The sequence below is a fragment of the Plutella xylostella genome, chromosome 10 (genome assembly GCF_932276165.1).
Source record: "Plutella xylostella chromosome 10, ilPluXylo3.1, whole genome shotgun sequence".
Taxonomy (NCBI): domain Eukaryota; kingdom Metazoa; phylum Arthropoda; class Insecta; order Lepidoptera; family Plutellidae; genus Plutella; species Plutella xylostella.
Window position 1 is genome coordinate 7952110 of NC_063990.1, and position 21821 is coordinate 7973930.

General features: G+C 37.4%; 1 protein-coding gene across 4 annotated transcripts in view; it reads right to left on the bottom strand.

The window, feature by feature from the left end:
- The window catches only part of LOC105380972 (integrin alpha-PS2), a 76929-nt gene that overhangs the window by 39153 nt on the left and 15955 nt on the right, over nt 1–21821 (bottom strand). For all 4 annotated transcript variants that reach the window (XM_048623565.1, XM_048623563.1, XM_048623566.1 and 1 more), the window contains exons 2-3: nt 17505–17632; nt 217–314 (exon numbers count right to left, since the gene is read on the bottom strand). In XM_048623565.1, coding sequence (XP_048479522.1) covers nt 217–314; nt 17505–17632 — 226 coding nt within the window. The remainder of the gene's footprint in view (nt 1–216; nt 315–17504; nt 17633–21821) is intronic.

Genomic DNA, 21821 nt, shown 5'->3' on the forward strand with positions numbered 1-21821 from the left:
ATGTAGGCCGAGATTTCTAAACCATAATTTAGTGTCTTTATTAAGTACCTCTGAAAACAAAGTTTTTAATCAGAATTTGAGTAAAAACGCAACGTCGTGATTGGTGCATTAATTGTCGTTGTCGTTGAGTAGATAGAACTCAAATTCATGGTTAGCTAGATTTAGTCAAGTGAGAAACTGGGTAATATTGGCTGAATAATGAGTTGGTATACTTACGACGATGGGGCCGTTGACCCCGGTGCTGGTGAGGGTGGCTCCGAACCATTGGTTGGACTTCTGGTCTATCTGTCTGTTAGACTTGTCCACGTTGTTGCCTGAGAACAAAAAATATTGCTTATATTTCTCACTGTCTAGTATGCTTACATGGTGTGTAAATGAACTAGTTTTTTTTAAAGTAAATATTTTGTAAATAATAAGACATACATAGAAATGTATTAAAAATACAACGTTACGGTATGTAAATAGTCGTTATTGTAAGTACCTAGTAATCATAATAATATCATAAGACCCGTGAATTATCATGGACTAGTTTTTCTGTTCGAGCTTCGAAAATACCTACTTCTACTTACATAGGGGAGACCGGGGACAAAAGTAACAGCGGGTCGAAAGTAACAAAGACTCTGTAGACTTCCCCAATAGCCGAAACGTCGCTCGCGACCGCTGGTTGTCAGCTTGCACTGCCCCCCGCGCATGCTATCATTTTCCACGCCTGAGCCGCGGTGCAAGTTTGTGTTAGTGAGCATTTCGTGATTTTACACACCAAAAGTAAGTTTTTTGGTGTTTATTCATTTAGTGTTTACGTAGAATTAAGATGCCAAGAATCATATGACTATTTGCTCATTGATTCATTATAAGATTGTCTGTAGTAGGGCATGCAATACCGCAATACCGGTATTCGTAATACCGGGATCCCGGACAAAATTCCCGCTTTTTTCAATACCGGTATTGAAAGTTAATACCGGTATTGAAGTAATACCGGAATCGGGCTTTTTTAGGCTATAAATAAAGCGATTAAGATTAAGTTAGCCTTGTGTTCCTATATACTGTGAAAGCGCACTTGTTCCCAACCGTTTAATACAGTTTTCGGCTGCTAGAACTCTACTGTTGACCATGCGTAAACCGACACCGGAAGTAAAAAAAATAATTTATTCTAAAATTTAAACTCTAAAACTAAATTCTCGTAAAAATATACAACAAAATACGAATATGATTGCATTTTCTTATTTTATTTTGACGTATACGACCTTTAAACACAGTATATGCCATTTATTACAAGGAAGTCTAATACCGGTATTAATACCGGGATCCCGGTATTGAGTTGTAATACCGGAACTCAATACCGGTATTGAAAATTGTTCCGGTATTGCATGCCCTAGTCTGTAGCATGTTATAAATTGTTTTCGAATAACACGTGCTGTTTTAAAGTTATGTCGCCTGATATTTCAAAAATGGGGATGGGTATAAAAGTAACATCTCGCGGCAGGACAAAAGTAACATGTTACTTAGGTAAGTTTTCCATGTCACATTGTAAATTTTTATTTTTTGTTGTTTTTATTAGATATTTGTGCCATAATATTGTATATTATAGCACAAATAAAACAACTTCTTATCAGTTAGTCAGTTTAAATTATGGATCTCATTTAAAGTTTATCTTAAGAAGTTTTTATTAGTTTTGTCAATAAGTTATAAGTTTTTTTTAGTTTTGATAGTTTTTTAAGAAGTTTTCTTAACTAAATAATTTGATTGATTTTTTGTTCTTTATTTTGAATCGTATTTATAACATTGGGCAGAATTTATGGGTTGTTACTTTCGACCCATGCCTTGTTACTTTCGCCCTGACCATGGGGTCGAAAGTAACGATTTCCCCTTTTTTTTTGAGGCTTTAAAATTGCTAAAATTCGGTATGCATTAAGTAAAGTAATAAAGGATATTTGTAGACTATAGACGAAAGTTTTATGTGACTATATTTATTTTATCGTAAATGTTATTAATAACGAGAAATCAGACAGAAACTACAAACTGTTACTTTTGTCCCCGGTCTCCCCTATATAATGTAATAGTTTACAAGTAGGGACAATCGGCATTACGCGAAATAACTTTCTGAACAAGACCACTTAACCAACACGAGCAAAACAACTAAAAATTTACGATAACTACCATCATAAAGTCAAGTCCTGCCATAAACGGGTATAACATGTCATTTCCGAAATCAATACAGCCTCGTAAGAAGAATTGCTTATAATAACTTAATTCGGAGTTCGTAAGAGGCTCGCCATTTATCTTTAAAAGTTTGAGAAAAGATTGAATTCTGTTGGGAAGTAGTGGAGGTGGAAAGTGTGATGGATGGGCGTGGGACGCCCCCAACTTAGCTCGGGGCGCCGCGTTTCGTTGGATCCAAATTGAAACTGTTTCCATACAATATTGCATTTCGGGTAGAAAAATTAATGACGTCTGGTTTTATCACTATTGAATGTAAATTTAAAAATATATAAATATTATAATAATCAATCTTCAATACTTTTTCTGTACTAAGCAACTAAACAGTATGTACACTTTAAAATTCCGTCCTGTACAAATGATTCTGTTGTAACTATAAAAAGTTTACATGCTCCTATACGGCATTACATAATATATAACCCTCTTTAACATGTTGAACACATGCATTTACAATGGAACCATGCGGAGGGCACTCCGCACTTTCTCTGAGCCTCTGATGAATGCTCTGCGAATGTCAAGACACCCATTCCGCAGCCAAAACCTCGCTTTTAATTAATTACGTCACATCTGTAATTATTTTAATTATTCAACGAAACTCTCCACTGTGGCCACGCAATGGGATGAGTAAATGCTTAAACGATTTACTTACTAATTGAAAATTAACATTCCGACAGAGATCCGATCCGATCCTTGTGTCGGTAAGGTGTAATTTGTTTCTTATTATTAAATTAAATTAATTATACACCTACGGACCTATTAATTTAGTTGAAAGTTTTTCTAACGAGGGCTAATTTCGAATGATTAATGAAGGTAACACCTATTATTAAAATTTAGATAAACCATTATTTACGTATATACATCTTTTATGTATTTCTTAGCTCTCCAAAAGCCATAGTTACGTTTCCTAATGGAACAAAAGTAACAATTATTTTCACCTAGTTAAGGCTGTGCTGCAGGAATTACTTTCAAAAGCATACTCTTTCAATAACGTTTATAGTAACCACACATTTAGCCGCATCGCGGACATTCCCGCCGTCACCGCGTCACGCTGACGTAATGACGTCGTTAATGAGCTTATGACAGGAGCGACCCCGCACCCCGCACCCCGCACTGGACCCCCGCGTCTAATCACGACTGTGGGCTTTCAACCTGATTGGTCAAGGTAGGTATCATCGGGAAGAAAAGGATACTAAATGTCTGTTGAGTAGGAGTAAATATAATAAGCGGTTAAAGTAAAGCGTATATTTATTGTAAACCGTTAACTGTATTGACATTACGAAATTGGCCACTTTTAAATCTGACCTACACTAATGTACAGCTTTTGGCACAGAAGTGCCGCAAATGGTTTCGATTAAGGCTTAATTTAACCGCAATACTATAATTTGGTTTCAATAGCAGCGTTTTCGGGCAATATCGACTCTCATTCATTTTCTTAATATGTCATCATTACTTAAAATTGGTTTCGTAAATACACCGGAATTACTACAAAATTTATTCTGTTTTCTCTTTATGATATTTTGTTCAAAAAAAGTCTCATTTCATGTACAGAAGTGTACTTTTCCTCGTGACAAACCGAACTAGTCATCGCTGGCACGGTGTATCAAAAGTCCTCCAATACTTTATTTTTTTATACTTTTCCTTACAATCGGCTACTTAACGACCAGAACACTTACAAATTGACCTAAAGTAATGTGCTTTATGGTACAAATGACCGATGCTTTTTGTTTTGTTTTCGGGCCTCTCTAAATGGTAATTATGAGGAGAAAGGATCTATAAACCTGACGGGAATACCTTACGGTCCTTTACGTGTAATTTTAATAAAGCATGGAAGAGAAACCACATTCAAGACGGCCATAACGAGAGGAGCGGACGGTTCCTCGTATTGGCGACCGCACGATCCGCCCAATGTTTGTTTTTCCACCTAACTGATGACCAAAAACGATAAAGCGGGATTTTTTATCAGCGATACCCTTAATGGCCCACCTTATATGAGATGATGGCACCAAATTGGCGAGCACACACGGTAATTTGTCACGTACGCATTAAGACATTCAGTTTTGACAGCAGTAATTTCTTCATGAGGTAATGAAACGGCTTGACAGTTGCACGTCTAATGTGATTGGTGGATACCCATTTTTGGGAGGGCTAACGGCTTATCTGATTCGCTCAAATTGATGGTTAAACGCATGGAGGATATTGGCTATAACGTTCAGGCCGAATATAGTTGTTGAAAAATTAAATTGATGTTGGGACATGGTGGGCCTGATTGTACGGCGATAAGGGAGATACAGATCGGCAATCATTTTTTATTAATTGCATCGTAGAGGGCACGTATTAATTTATGGAAATAAAAGGCTGACACGGAATAATTATTGGGAATAGTAATGAGTCAGTTGGGTGAGCACGTGGTTGGGTTCCCGTGGAATGTGTGGGGACAGTGGGGACGTCCATTGTGGAGGGACTCGCTTTGTGAACGCCGCCAGTCCCCTCCCTGCATCATGCGTCACGCGACTGTGACGCTACTGCGCGACGTAATGGATGGCCACCTCCGCATTGTCTATTCAACGCATATTCTAAACAAAAAATTACAATATCCATCTATCCACTTAATTGCCTTAAAAGTGAAAGATTATCTGCATAGCTTTGGATCAGCGAAGTGATTATGGAAAGAGAAGGTTAATAAACGCAAATATAATTTTTTTGTAAGTTGGGTTATACTCGTATTATATGTATATGATACTTTTGATTAATTTATATTAATTAAGGGTAGAATAGAATAAGGGGTAAATTAAACAGATTTGCTTCGAGTCCAGTAGATAGGGGAGAGGCAGATTGATTACCCGATTAACTGTGTTTTAAAAAAACATCTGTAAAAACCGTCGTTGTTGCTGTGTTGTAAGTTGTAATTCACCTATTAACATAAATTATACCTTGAATAACTCTTTAATGTCAGGTAAATACTCTCACAAGACACATTAATCAAATTAATTATGTGAAAATTATATTTTTTATTAATTTAATATGGTGTTGTAAGTTGTAGCCATTATTTGTTAACATTTAGTTATCTATTACCTAGATAGTACATACTTTAGATGATGAATGCTCTTAGTAGTTAATTAGTCTTTCAAGCGATGGTTAAGTCAATACAGAAAGATATCAAAATCATAGAACCAACAGCGGTAAAAATAATAAAAGTTAGATATTTAATTAATCATTAATAGGTAGTCGTGTATCCACAGAAGCTCAGGTAATGGACTGTCGGGCGACTGGTTCCCGGCTTCTTACAAACACACAGTTAGTCAAAATTACATGTCCACTTATTTTATGTGTAAATATTGGAGTTTTTCTTTCCGAATGTCTCGAGCGCACTAAGTTTTTGTAAGTAGTCGCTCTACGGCATGCTATGGACTTTGAAGTACTTTACCAATTACTTCATTCTGTATTGAAAACTAATATGTTTACCGAAATTTCTCTTTATCGTCGTCTGAAGTAAACAGAAGGCACTCTAATAATTTAAAGTCACATTTTCATTTATATATACTTACGTACTTTATTATTTCATTTGCCATTATGCGGGACAGCATATAAGTACATATTAAATTTGTCGCAATAGGTACTTATTCATAATTAAAACAGACTACTCTATTTTGCATTTTCCGCAACCAGTATTGTTTGTACTTGATCAGGTCACCATTATATCATTTAACTCATTAGCATCATAGCGTTCATATTGAAAGTTTCTCGGGACATAAATCACGTCAGTGACTCTGTAAAAGGCTTGTCCATGCGATAGTTGCCTTTATACAGAGAAAATTGATAACTCGTCGCTAGTGATTTGTTAACGTTAGAAATATGGAATTATTTAATATTCATGTGCCATGCCATTCCAGGTTTTTCGTAACGATTTCATTTTGTTACAGTGCCATTGACATAAAGTGAAAACGGCATAGGTCTCTCTACTTATTTCTAGTTCCACTCCATTCATTACAACATTGTATCAAATGTCGCAAACATAAAAGCAAGCTTTTATTGAACCAGAGGCACCATAACTCCAGTAGATACAGCTAGTAGTTGGCATTCAAATATCAAAGACATTGCTTTATTATGACTATAGTTAGGTAGGTAACCCAGGAATGACGTCCATTATTATAATTTTAAATGGTTGCAGAGCGCATTTTTTTATAAATAACTTGTATCAAACATTCTCAAAAATACTTGCAAGTCCCAAATACGGAATGATGAGGGTGACCAATCAATCAAAAACTCGGGCCAAATTGTCCGGTGACTAAATTGAATGAGACAATGTCCACTTGCCATTAATTGGGACACTTGGGCATGCACTCGCACTTTAAACTAATCTAATGATTCATAATCATTCTTAGGCCTTCTGTAAATAGAGCTCAGATTTATTTCATGTTTCTTTAGTCAATTTGTTAATTGATATGACACCGCCAACCCTGTAGGTACGTGATGTTTTGTCTACACCAGATTTAAAATCTCGTTAAAGGAAAAAATCGCTACATAAGTTATATATCTTTAAAATGTGATTATGATATCTAAATAAGATTGTATCTAAACACAGCTAATATATGTCAAGTGTTGTTAGACTGTGGTCGTGAGCGCCAATCATTACGAGGGTCCAGTGTGGGCCGGTTGTGATCTATTTCAGTACCTAAGTGAATGATTGATCTAAAATGTTTTGTTGCTAGCTGGAACCAATTTAGTGTAGTAAACATCGTAACATTTGCCCACAGGAAAATATACACTACTCAAAATTAAGATAACGTCAATAACATTGTGGAACCGATTACTAAAAATAACTCTGTATTTGCATCCTTTAATTAGCTGATATTTTATTAATCGCTAGGTTAATGTACTTTTAACCTCTGGTTCCCTCTATGGGCGTCAACACGCTCTCAGTGAGTGATAAATGATGTCTTCTAACCGCGGGTCGTTGAACTCACGCATGCGTTTGCGCATCAAAATAAATGCGCTTCTGGAGTTGCATCGAATCGGACACGACGACCTCGATCCGATTGAGATGCAAGTGCTAGAATGTGTAGGGTTAACATGGCTACTGAAAGCACGTCCAAGGTAAAAACCTCAGGATAAAATCATTGAAACGATATACTTAGGTAAAACAGTGAAATGATATTCACAAAAAATCGAGAGTCGGACTTATGCATTATGCAATTTTATCTTATTTTGCTTAATAATACACGTATCTATAAGTAGTTAGGTACTTATCTATATTTTGTTTTGGCTTCTAAATTAATTCTAACGGACTAATAAAAAATATTTTTTTAAAACCTAATTTATTTTCTATGTTCTCAAGTCCTAAGCCAAGGTTGCCATCTCATAGTCACCCTACACTGAAGGCGAACATGCATTATTTATTGATGTTTTATCATGTGCTGAAGTGTCGATGTAGTGCGATGCTTTTAACTTGATTTTAATGGTCATCGGTTATTTAAGAATCGAGGGCACTCCGATTATCAAAAAAAATATATTCAATAAATTGATAACAGTACCTAGGCATAGGGACATTCATATAGTAAGTTGTGACACAAATAAAGGTTGTTTTTCAATACCAAAGTGGTGCAAAACCATGAAATTAAAGGTTACTATACTATGTACAACTCGAAATTTGTAGCTAGCTTGATTGAAACACAGGCGCAGTTTCTGACTTGAGTAAATCTGACCAAACATAAAATTCTCAGGAGTAAAACCTTCCTTCACTGTACCTAAGTACTGTATTCATTTCATGTAAGCGTCCGAAACGCAATACATTGTTGCTAGTAAACCATTTCTTTGTTTAATTCTCACGTTTGATCATCGATTCAGTTATGTTTTCATAACGCTGACTTCGCATCATGGAAGTAATAAGTACTACGTATGCTTGGCGAGAATACGGTACGGTCTGGTGCAGCATTTCCAACAATGCTTCTGAGGGGAGTCAGGTTTATCTGCCCCTTACTGTACCTGCGGTGGCGGTTGTCACCCAACGCCGCGGTCGGCTCACTGGGTCACTGCGGCGGGAATGTCAAACAAATTGTGTGCTTTCATAACATAAGCTGTGTTTATAAATTACCTACTAGGTACCTACATGTACAGCAACACCAACTTCAATATTGTGTTGTCTTATTAAATGGCGCGAGTCTAGTTTGACATAATATTTATAAGCATAGAACAACGCGGACTCGGGTGTACCCTCGGGAAGCGTCATAGCGATCTTTTTTGATACAAAAAGTCTGAATTCGAGATAATGGGTTGGAAATACTAATTATAAATTATTTAAATTATGAATTAAACGAAGCATTTATTTATATAACTATGTATTAATTATATTATACTTACTAACTTTTGTAACTATCATCACGACCCATTTCGTCCCCACTGCTGGGGCACGGGTCTCCTTCCAATTAAGGAAGGATTTAGGCCTAGTCCACCACGCTGGCCAAGTGCGGGTTGGTGGACCCGAGCAAGCTTGTGCTGAGAGAGTTGTCGGGTAAGTGGGCAACCCGACTGTCAGATGTTTTCAAGCCGCCCGAAGGCCTCTGACTAGGCTTAACGACTACTGCCGAAGCAGCAACCGGGACCCACGGCTTAACGTGCCGTCCGAAGCACGGAAGCGTCCAGAAAAGAACCACTTGAAATCGGTCACCCATCCAATGGCTGACCGTGACAGTTGTTGCTCAAACTCAGTGATCAGTTACGATCACTGAAAATAAATTGTGAGATCCTTTAACTATCACCTTTTTTGTCGATCAATACATAATATCTACTTACTGGTACATCACTATTGCATTTTTTTGACATTGGTTGCTAGGCAACTGCTAATAACAATAAACCATGACCAAATCTATGATCAAATCCGGAATCCGGATATTCTATGAATTGAAGCTGTCATTTTAGTATGTAAACAAATCATTTTCTATGAAACGAACGCTTTGCCAACTAGATTGAGTCTAGTGAAAATTGAGACTGCAACTAGTTTTTATAAATCGGTGGGCCTTTCTGGCCTACCACCCCGCCAGAGGGGAACGTTTGCCTATTTCGTCTCCAGACCATTCATACTCAATGTTTATAAGCAAGTAAATAAAGATGATTTCTAGATAGTTGTGACTCTCTACGTAACATAACAAGCTAAGTTTGCAACAGAAACAAGTGCCAACAGCCGCCAAGTTTATTTACAAGGGCAACCATTTCTTTACAATTCTTGACACTAACCCCCTTATTCATAGAGAAGTTACAGAACGTTTTAACTAATAAACTGTTTTGTCCCTCTCCGACAAAGAATAATTTGTTCTTTGACAGAGAGGGACAAAACAGTATATTAGTTAAAACGTCTTGTAACTTTTCTATGAATAAGGGGGTAAGGTGGTAAGTACTTATTACTCTTCTTCATTTATTTAGGCAATACAATAAAGCATAAATTTTACCCGTTTGCAAGGTTAGCGTTGTTGGGCTCTAGAATTTTACTTTTTTGTGATATTTATGTAAGTTTTGTAACGTAGACAATGCCAACATTGCCAACGATTTGACTCCTATCCCAATATTTTATTAGGCTAAACAAAGTTAGTCTTCTGGCTATAAACTTACTTAAAACTGAATATTTGGAGACCTAGGTATATGAACACGTAGATAGGTAAGTATTATATTAACAACAGTCGTAAACCAGCTTGCTAACAGTTTGTCCACAAATATTAGCAGAAAACGAGTTTGCCAAAACTAGACTTTTATTTGCATGAAACGTGTTTCCAAAGTCGTAGACCATATAGCATAAATAAGCAGAACAGAATTCTTGTCCGTGAGATATTTAAATAATGATTATGGTAAAATTAACAGTATTCATGAATGAAACATTATTTGATAGTTACTACGGAAGCGGGGCCTTGCACGCGAGCTTACGAGTCACCTCTAACTACCCCTTCGGAGATTACAGTCGTGAGCATAAGTATGTTTGTATTTATGTATTACACGGAACTGATTAAGTACCTACTTGTTTTAAAAGTAAAAAATAATTGAAACAAATCTCGTACAAGTGCCCCTCTCGCCAGCAACCCGATCGCTCTTCCGGCAGATCAAGTGTCAAGGACTCACGGATTTGCGAATAAAGATCTAAATTGTCTTATGGTTTCTTTTTATTCATATGCCTATCTCGAATTGGTATCTTAATAATAACCTCTACTGTAAGTATGCAGTAGCACTATTGGTATTGCCACTATTGCTTCTTAAACGGAGCATGCGTATGTTAACGCTGGACAGACATGATGACAAAGTTCTGAAATAAATCACGACCATCATTCTAGTGAAACTCTGTACCAAACAGTTACCGTCTTAAGAGACTGCTGTGCCAACAAGACAGTTGAAAAGCAACCGGACATGGTCCATTCACCAGTGAACCTACACAACCTGCGCCCACGCACCGCGGGAAGCACGCTGACCAATAAACTCAATGTCTACTTTAACGAAAATGTAAGTGACGTGAAAATGAATGGTAGATAGTATTTAATGGAAGTCTGTCTTGTGTGGATGACCCGCTGGACTACCTATGACGCCAGGGTTTTATTACAGGGTTTATTGTTCATCATCACATCATTCTACAAATTTCATTGTTGCATATAAGCCTCCTATGGACCACCTCCTCGGACTTGCTCGTCCAACCATCACCAGTACCTACCTGGTAACCTGGTACCAGTAGATCGTAAAACAATTGGAGAAAAAAATTGCAAAGTTAAGTTGTGCCGAAGTGGTCCAATAATGGACATGGGACTATAAAACCAAGGAGGTAAAAAAAATACTTTGTGCTACCTATTCAGACTCATTCAGAGTATATAATCGGCCAAAATTGTCACCAATAGGTACCGAAATTACGTGGGTTTATAGCCGGGTATTGAATGTGTTGGCAACAACATGCCGCCCACGGGAGCCCAAATATCAACTCCTGCGCCGCTGGCGTAACTCGAACCCACGGGTTTTATTCATATTCACTCAGCTACTTACTTAGAGTAAACTGTAGGCGCAACTTATCGTCATAAATTGTATTGAATTGATAATTAATACCTGCTAAGGTTAATAAAGTCGAGGACAGTCTTGTGGAGCTCCTTAGGAGAGGCTTATATCCAGCAGCTGATGAATGAGAGGCAAAATGCACATCTCAGTTCTTAATGTACCTATCTAACTTGATAAACATCACAAAGGCATATTAGGAAGGCATTTTTAAAGAAGGATTTAGAACTTATTTCCTTCAAATTGTGATGTTTGTTTGACTTTGAACAATCTAATTTTATTTAAATTCTACATTAAAGAATCACTCTGTACTTATAGGTGGCCACGGCATTACAGCCAGTTCCATACTTGGACCTGAGATTGGACCCGATAGCGCACGAATTTGTTTCGACCAACACGCGGCTCGTTCGTGCTTGCATTCAATTCATTTTGTTCTATTGCCCGATGCGATTGTTGGTAGCCGACCAATAAAGTGTTGTCAGTCGTTTAGTTCTACAAATGGCTGAAACTTAACTGTTTATGGTAACGCGTTCTATCTGGATACTTAGAAATGTAGCAAGCTTTATTACTTTAACTTATACCATAATTAATTATTATCAATACAATAAAAGCTTTGACGACTACGCATTCTGAGAAGTTGAAAGCGCACAGGGTCAGTCACAATTACTGTATTATCTCACAACAAGTTCACATGAGATTGAAGTTGAAGTGTGCTGTTAAAGCGAGGAGTGGCGCCAGTATTATCGTTTTATTTCGCATCCTTATTCCTTTTGCGCTTGCGCATCCTGTGTGTCGGTTACACCTACAGTACTATAGGATCTAAATGATAAATTATTTGTTGCTAAGTCCTATGTATTGGTAACTCATATATTATGTATTATTTGTTGTTTTAGGTCTAGGATGTCAGAAATAATGCAAATAATTAAATAGTTAAATAGATACTGCTAAACGTGCATATTAAAACAGTGTAAGGCTGTGGCCATATCTTACAAGTGCACAATGCGAATCACGTGCACCTCCAGAGCCTCCTTAGTATGTGCGACGCTCTAGAACTTCTAGGAATCTAAGTCAAGACTAGAGATGTCCCAACTCCAAAATAGCAAAACAGAGCTATCCGATAAAATTTATAAATTTTCGTGATAAAAATGTCAGTAAGTACCTTTTATATTCGATTATTAGAAAACGTTATTTATCATAAGTTAATACTAACAAATTAACTTACGTGTATCATAATATTAAGATCTCTCACAAGTAATAAACGTATTTAAAAAATCTAAATATAATAATATTATGTTGTTCCTATTTTCCCTAATCTACTCTAAGTACAATAATTGAAAGTTTTATATGGTATGAAATTACCCCAAACACCCCATCCCTATTTGTTTACACTTTAGGCCTTGCAGGTGCAGAATGCCTCGGCTGCTAACGACAAGCCATTGATACATGCAAATAACACCTGATACTATCTCTGTACGAACTGTGAATGAATTGTGAATCCCATCACTAATTAGTAGTCTCTTGAGCACGGGCAGATTGCGTAAGGGAAGTTCTACAAGGGACATGACTAGTAGATGGGTTAAACACATTCGATAGTTGCATTTTAATCATAGAATATCGAGTACTACTGTACTTGTTATTCTATGATTTTAATTCAATAGTCTAATCGCCAGTATTAAAGTGATTTGTTGGATAAAAGACACGAATAAATATTTTTATTAAGTATATGTTTTACAGTGATACGCATGATTTTGTTTTAGGTTACTGCTATTTCAAATTAGTACCAGCCTACTTTATTACCTACCTTCAATAAATGATTCATTAAATTATGATTAATATCCGTTGAGATGTAATAAACTAATAATTACTGCATTAGGTTCCATAAATCTGTCCCAAGTACAACAAACGTCAGAAATAAACCATACAGAATTATGTTTGGGGTACTAGTATTGCAGCATACAGCCCTAATAACAATTCAATAAATAAGGCATATATCGTCGCAAATAAATTTTCCACTTCCGCAATATCTGTTGCGAATAATTAGGTAGTAAAATGTGCGTGTAGTGTTTATTATTAGACGAGCGAAGCAGAGGACTGGGGTCAGCGAAAGGTTCGGTCCTCAAAGACGGCTCCATTGAATTTCAACTCCAATATGAACTTAGATAAGTAGGGGTTAGAAGATAACATACCAGCAGATAGTCCACAATGCCGGCATGCAAATAAATAAGGTAGTCCTACAGATTATCGACAGTATTCGAACTATAATCAGATCAATGTCGTATCAGGCGTATCAAATTATGTTATTTGGTAGGTATTCAAAATTCCGTATCATGTGAAAGAGGTTAATAAAAACGTTGTTGACAAATTTAATTAAATGAAAAGATTTACATTAACGTTACTTAAATGGAAATCTGCATTAGTTAATTAATTAAACATGCTTCTGATTAGCATGGTCAAACGCGGCGCTTGCACCGAAAACCGCAGGTTTGAACTGTGAAATTTACAACATTAATGTATTAATTATTGGAAGAAATAGATAAGAAAATGAATGCATGAATGTGGATTTAATATGCAGTTCTACTTTCTCAGTCGTGACATTATTTCCCGCTACATCTCTAAAATCTATTTATTTATTTATTTATTTTAAGGCACACAAAACAGGTTACAATCATTATAAATAAAAGTGTTATAAAAAGTATTTTGTTCTAGATTATAACCCAAAACATGTGTACACAGCATGATTAAAAATAGAAACATGTTCTTAAATATTACATTTTAACAAATAAGTAAATACAGGTAAAAAGTACATATTATATGACCTAAATTTAAATTACAATCGATAAAAAAACACTTGTTTATAAATAAAATTATCGATATTTTTGTTGCATTCCTAAACAATGTTATCAGGGAGGTAGGAGTGTGGTATTTCACAACGCATATTGTATTCTGTAATCGATGGTACACACCAGGGCAACGTCTTACGCCGACTTTCTTATCTGTATCTTCTAACTTAAGTGTGTATGACAAAAGGCCGAGCTCTTATGCATCGTTGATAAGGTGCGTTGTACAGTAATTTATTGGTACATGTAAATGAGGCTAAATGTGCATCTTCCTGCATTGTCACCTTATCTTAAAAGTAAGTGTAATGTAATTATGGTTATTTATTGTTTCCGCTTATTTTTATCCGCGACCATATTTTTATACAAAACTGTATCTAAATTTTTTTATAAGTATTGTTTTCATTTTACATTAAGAATGAACATTCTTTAATCTTGCAATGACTGTGAGAAATGAATGTTCTATCATCAATTAATTAATTATCATCACTATCACAACTCAGAATCACAAAACAACGGAAGCAGCTATCAATAACTATGTATAAGGCCGGTTTAATTTCCCATGCCGATTCGAGGGCGCCACTAGTCTCGACCAATTTCATTTCAAAACAGAAAAACATAGAAATACTCACTTTAATAAGTATATACCTACCTTATAGCAACCAGTAAAGAGATATAAAACCAGATTTTAATTTATTGATAATTAGGTACTTAAAGATTTTTAAATTTTAATATAAAAAACGTACAAATAAAATTGCAACTGACTAGCACAGAAGTTACAGTGGTCGGTTACACTATACCGTCATACCTACCTGAGTAGCTGACCGTGTCGCCCACGCGCGCCCACGCCTCGCTACCTGACCCACTCGCGGTGTCGCAATAACACCTACTAATTAAACCTGGGCTCAAACGTCACGGTCCGATGGGAAATTTGGCAGAAAACTGATTTAATTTTACGGAGCTTTTAAACTTCTACATACGCGTGGACGATTGATTTGACATGCTTGTTAATTAAACTAATATAGCAAGCAATATTTGAAAGCCTAGGTATCTTATCCTAGTCCTAGCTATTTTATTTTATGAGGCTAAAACTTATTTTCAATTAACCTACGACCCAAAGACCGTTCAAAACAACATCGCAATAGCACCGTGTCCGTAACTCAGAGCTATCTCTAATTATAGCCAACTGCTAACCGAGTAATCGAATCAACCGCATTAGTGACCCACAGTTCAAACTAGTTTCACTAATCCAGAGCTAAAATTAAGGCAATATTTGATCAGTAATTAGTATGGAGAAAGTGGTTTGCCGTGACGTCACTAGTCACACTCTTACTTTTCTTAACGATACATAATATGAACCTATGTATATGAATTATTTTTATACATAGGTAATTTAAGTATTTATATGTATGCTATATATATGATAAATTATATATAGGTATATATATGATAAATATATATTTCATTTTTTGAAATGAACTAATTTAAGTATTTATACTTAACGGACATTGATTTTCTTCCCAGGCTATTTCATGGCTTTAGGTAATAATTCAAATCACGTAAATTCGAAATTACTGATACAAATCTTAATCACAAATCTATTTTTTACAGCTGTCCTCATATCGATGTAGTGAGCGTTCCCACGCGTGCCTTTTAAATTTAGAACATGAGTTTCCGAACAAAAGTCATTTCTGAAACCAGCGCACGCGCACGCTGGCGTGAAATATGGCGCCGCTTCCGGTCGTCTGCGCGCGCAGAATACTGTTACAGGGCATTGTGCAATGGCGGATTTTCAGAATATCTTCTCGTATTTTCGGCGGGATACCTCAGCTGGGGACATAAAACTCTTGGTGACAGGCTTTTGTTTTCGTTTCCTGGTGACACTGTTTTATTATTGCGCCTCGCTCGGCTGAAGATTCCTTTTAAATCCTTTGATCTTAACTTTTAATTTATTTCGTAAAAAGAGGCTCTAATATAGACTGATAAGAATACCACAAAGATTTCCTTCTTCCCATATTCCATCATTACAGGCCTACTTCATGATAAGCTGAATTAATTGTTCAGGAAGATACCGCCGCCGCCGCCACACTGCAACAGCCAACATTCCTAGATCCTCCCAAGACAGCAGCGACTGGGAGGCCACAATTACTTTATTATGACATGTGCACATTACGCCATCCGTCTAGCAGCGGGGTCCAAGGGGTCACTCCCGTTTACAAATATCGAAGTTTCAGAGACGTCTCTCGTTGTATTAAACGTATCGATTGCATGGAAGCTTCTATTCTGTTCTTTTATATTCTGAGAGGGGGCAAAGTTCCTGCACGTGGCTCTCTCGAGTGGAACCTTTGTACATATACGCTTGATTTCAGGTCAGCCAGCCTAGCTCCCGAGTAAACTGGAGCAGCAAGCCTGAATGTTGTAATAGCTGAGATAGGCGCTCTGTTGGAAGCTTTCGTTCATTAGTTTTTCGTGAAGCTAGAGTGACCCGTAAAGCGCGGGAGCCGCGGTGCGCTCGTAAATCAGGGTCGTGCGCGCGCGCAGCCGCTACACGCTACAGGTCGATCACGAACAGACATGTCATTTGTTTGAACTTGGTGGTACGGGATGTTTATGTCATTTTGCAGTGCACGTCGTTGCTCATTCTTTGCCCCTTTTTTAGTCAATTTTGCCATTATGGTACAGCAGTACATAATGAGAATTTTTGTACAGCAATGGATTAAGTAATGTAAATAACAGAAACATTATGTTTCTTACTGGTTGATTTTTTACATAAACGCACGTTCAGCTTAAATCAAGTTCAGTGGTGCCCTCTATTTAAGCCGACTAATCCGATTGTACTAAGAATTTCGCGAAATGTAATGTCCAGTAATGAATTAATGAGGTCTGAGAGACCTCGGTCTGGGGTCCTGAGAAATATGGCCGCTATTGCCATTGTTCCGAGCGTATGGAGAGGGAGAGGGCAAACGTGGTAGTGAATGACTCATATGAGTGATAAGGACACCTCAAGTGAGTTACTGAGTTACTGAGGTAGCTCACACTCTGAGAGAGTTACTGTATAGCTATTTTGATTTCTGATATAGTTTACTTGATGAATTACGGCAGCTCTATCTGATACGTGTGGTGTAACCCGGAGCGTATGATAAACGTTAGTTCAATATCTCGAAGTCATTTATATAGTTTATTAATCTACATATAGGTACTCGACCATGGAGTGCAGATTTAGATGCTCCACTTCAGAACCCTTCAAAGTGTTTAGTCAATAAGATAATAAATAATATGCGCTCGTCCCCTTATAATCTATTTGGACTAAAGCTATGGCACTTGAGAAGGGTTGTCTTTGCGCCAGAATTTACAATGCACACACAGTGCATCTGAAAGCCTCAAGATATAGACTCTCGAACAATCGACCAGTATAATCCAACAGCAAACCCTGGAGCTCACCTGTGGACCTGTCGAAGACCAGCTCGCGGCACCGGCCGGGGGCTCCGGGCTCGCAGCGGAACACGGCCCCCGGGCGCGTCACGTCCGTGAAGCGACGCGTGTCCGCCTCCGGAGCACCCACCAGCACCCTGCAATAAGAGGAGTGGGGGTTAGTGGGGGTAAAGAAAGGGGACGTGAAAATTGCAGGTTTTTGGTAAATGTTTTTGTTGTCATCGGCTAAGAGTCGTCTACTGCTGAACGTGCATAGAACTGTCTAATGAGTCACACCCCACAACGTTACCCTGTCCTGACGCTTGACAAATATTACACAACTATATACTTATAGGAAGGGCAAAGAAATTCACTAATATTAAATCGCTACATCGTTGTAGGTAGGCCTCAAAACAAATCAAAATGTATTTATGAACCAGATCACGAACACGGCAGGTGCGGAAGGGTCACATTGCATCCCACCTGTCAGCCCGCAGCCAGCGATCGATCGCCTTTATATCCCTCGCACTTGAAACCAATCAGAATCTGGCAAGTTTGGCCAAAAATTATAGAGACAAGTATTCTCACTCAACCTTTGTAGGTCAAACAAAAAATAAACATTACATATTATACTCTTGCAAACATACCTATTCCATTTTAAATAAACCTTTGTACCTATTGATTGAAACCAAAAATGGAGCAAAAGATAACCGACGATCTCCATAAATATGATCATATCTATCCATCTGCCTGTCAGTCTTTGTACCCTGGTCCTTTCTTCATTTCAAATACCTTAACATGACAAGGCGAGGCGGGTTCACAGGTCAACAAACAGAACTAAAGCCTTGTGCACACTGTGCGAGTTGAGTCATAAGTTCAGACGGGCCCAAACCCCAATGTGACGTCAGATAAAAATCTTAATTGCTGCTCCGAACACCAGTGGGGGCCAATCACATAAATATTGAATCGCCTATCTAGGTATCTTAATCTTGCACTTTCGCCATTCTTTATACTGTGAAATATATTTTATATTAAATACCGAATGACTTTCGTGTCATCTGTCCCATAAATATCGCATATCGGACATAAAGTTTGAATATAGTGAAATAAAAGGTTTAAATATTGGCGGAATGTTTTATGGGCCTGTCTGGCAACTTTTGCTTTTCATTATTTCACAAATCGAGTTGCTTTTGTTTCTACTTATTCAAAAGTACATTATACCCACCAAAGTACTTAATTAAACTTAGAAACATTTAAAATTAAGAATTTAAAAAAATATCAATATTCTACTTGACATTAAATACCTGTGGTTCCAAGACAGTACCCAGCAGGATGCCAGACAAATAACTCTGTTGCATTGCATTGCAACCGTCCCAAACTGCTGGACCATTTAAGTACCTATCAGTGTTAGCACTAAAGTTTATTATCAGTGACAGAGCACGGAGCAAGGGGCGCGAGAGTGACAGAAATACCCGGCATCCGGTGACAGAAATATCTCCACACCTCAGACGTGCATACTCTCTAGAGGGAAACACACTACTTTAACTTTGTGTTTTACTACAGGATTTAGTTTAAGTACTTCTTAGATTTACAACGCCTCCTTTTTATGTCACCGCCCGTTTAGAGAGAATAGTTTACAAAATTGGCGGTATCAATTTCAATACAATACGTATAAAATAAATATGAAGATATCTGTAATTTTCAAGAACACTTCGACCTTTAATTAAGTAATCAATATGCTTTTTAGACATTCTCAAGTTTCGGAAATGCATCCATCAATATTTCACATACCTATATTTTCACCTACTGATTGATACCGAATTATGAATTGCAGCTCCATGTCCAAAACTTGGGCATAGACATAGAGCCTGAGGTGTTCAAACCTGCGCTACCAAATACGATGGATTGAGTGATCTGCCTTCCCTAGATAGAGGCTAGTTGCCTACCAGTGAACTGCCTCGAATCAGTGCATTGGTCAATAGATCGTACACAGCGGCCAGTGACGTCACGAATCAGGGCTCCCAAGAACATTGTCGAAGTAGGTCCCTTCGTCCCAGATGCCCAGTGGCAGTCGCCTGGCTAGATGCCAGCTGATCGAAATAGAGCGGGTTCATTCGCCGACAGCCACCGATTCTGTGACTCATTTCGCCGATTCACATTTGTTTTTTTTTCGTCGAGGTCGTCCACAGTGATTCTGATGATCTGATTTAATCGGCAAACACGTAACTTTGAGCTTTTTACGAAACTTTTTGCTGCTTTTATTGTGAATGAATGAATGTTACAGTTCAGCGCGTGCCCCTTGGCTCTACAGTACACCATTCATAATAAATTTTCTACAAAAGTATTCAGTTCTTTATTACAATGTGGTTCATACAGGTATCTCTCAACCAAACTAAGATACAAACAAATTTCTCAAATTCTTAACCTGATGTTCTCCATTGAGCAAACAAACTGGCTTAGAGTTCAGCAAAAAATACAAAAACCCTTCGCTCCATACCGACGGAACCCTTTGTGCAACGAAAACGACTTCTCATCGCATGTTCTGTCGCAAGTTTGATGAAAAAAGTCGATCAACCATTACAATAACATGCGTATCTTTTTTAATCGGCTTTCATGTTTTGATGTTGAGTTTTTGATACATTGCTTTTGAATTTTGTTGCCGAACTCGATAGAGTTGATATGCTTTAAAGATCTAAAATCTAAATAGTTGTCCGGTACAAAGTTCTTTACGCAAAAATAAGTACTTGAGGCGAAGAGACAATGCAATGGCTTTGTATAATTTACTTTATAAAATTGGCCTCCAAAAAAGCATGTATATTTTTTGATATTTCTAGTTAAATTTAAATCTATGTTCGGTAACCGTTGCAGGTCCGAGGGGCAGTAGAATATGGGCAGATGAAGCCATACCGGCGCACGCGCACCGAATGCCGATATCCACATAGGTACATTGATACAGGAATAGGTGAAGCAGTGGTGAATAAGTAGTACCGATATTGACCTAACATAACAAGTAGTTGTTCTGCTATCGAAAAAAAAAGATCAATTATTGGTGATGATATTCATAATAAGAGCGTGTTAAGATTAGGCGCCGATACTGCATTCGAAATCGTTGTTTAATAAATAATAATGAACCCTGAATATCCGTTCAGATTTAAGTAAGAATGTTTGAAAACATGAAGCTCCAGGTCGAAATTCCTCAGAATGTCAAGTTAGTAACCCCTCTTATGCATATCGGCCACGTCACGCCCCTGCCCGAGGGCATATTCCAACGTTACTCTACAATTTCCTGCCCAAAGCAACGCTAACCACAACCCTATCACGTTGCATTAGGAATAGCGATCGCATGGCAACACTTTGGAACATCATATTCGTAACACATCCCTGCGAGCCCTATTCTAACATTAGTTACGATGTTGTACTCAAATCGTACGACCGTGACACCGGAAATATTGCCGGTTATTGTTGGAACTTTGTTGGAAATTTTACCAAGATCACGATATTGCACTGTAAATCATGTTACGGTCCGAAATTACTGGTGTTCCGGTGGGGGATTAAATATCTACGTTCATGTGTATAAAAAAATCGGGCTTCTTGTTTCATACCCATAAGATTTAAAGCTCATCTGAAAAAAGCTTAAGCACCTTTAAAGATACAACTAAAATAGGCATTTTTTTTACATTCATAATACCTTACAAAATTAATTTTCAGTAAGTAATATGGATTGTATATTTTGTCCATATTTTATGTATTGTATTGTTTATTAAAGATTCCTTTAATTTTCTAAGTTCCCAGTTCTCACACTCATCAGACGCAGTGAGAGGTTCAAAGTGCATGTTATTGCATGCGCGCACGCAGCACCATGTCAGCCGTCCATGGCTAAACAATCTTCCGCCTTCCACACTAGCTACATCAACAGTCATCGTTTTAGAAAGCCTATCGAAATACTCATGACTTGAGCCTAGTCTAGACCTGTAGTGTGGAGGTTTTCTAATATAAAATTTCTCAATTCATTTTGGATAAAAGATCTAGGTACCGGTACCTGCTGTACCTCTAGTGTGATTAATAGAAAACAAATAGGTAACAGAGGAAGCAGATGGTTGATATGACGGATGAAAACGCTAACCTTCGTTTGTGTAAATTATATCTAATCTTCCTATTCTATTGATCATCTTTGGCTAGCCACTAAATGCGGCTAATATTCCAAAAACATAATTTAAACTCAAACCTATACTTATATCCAACGTTTGTTCAAATGTTGTTTACAACTTACAAACATTGTTCGATCTCTGATGAGGTCTATTATCAGATCCATCCAACTATGATGAAGAGTGCGGCCCATTGTTCTTG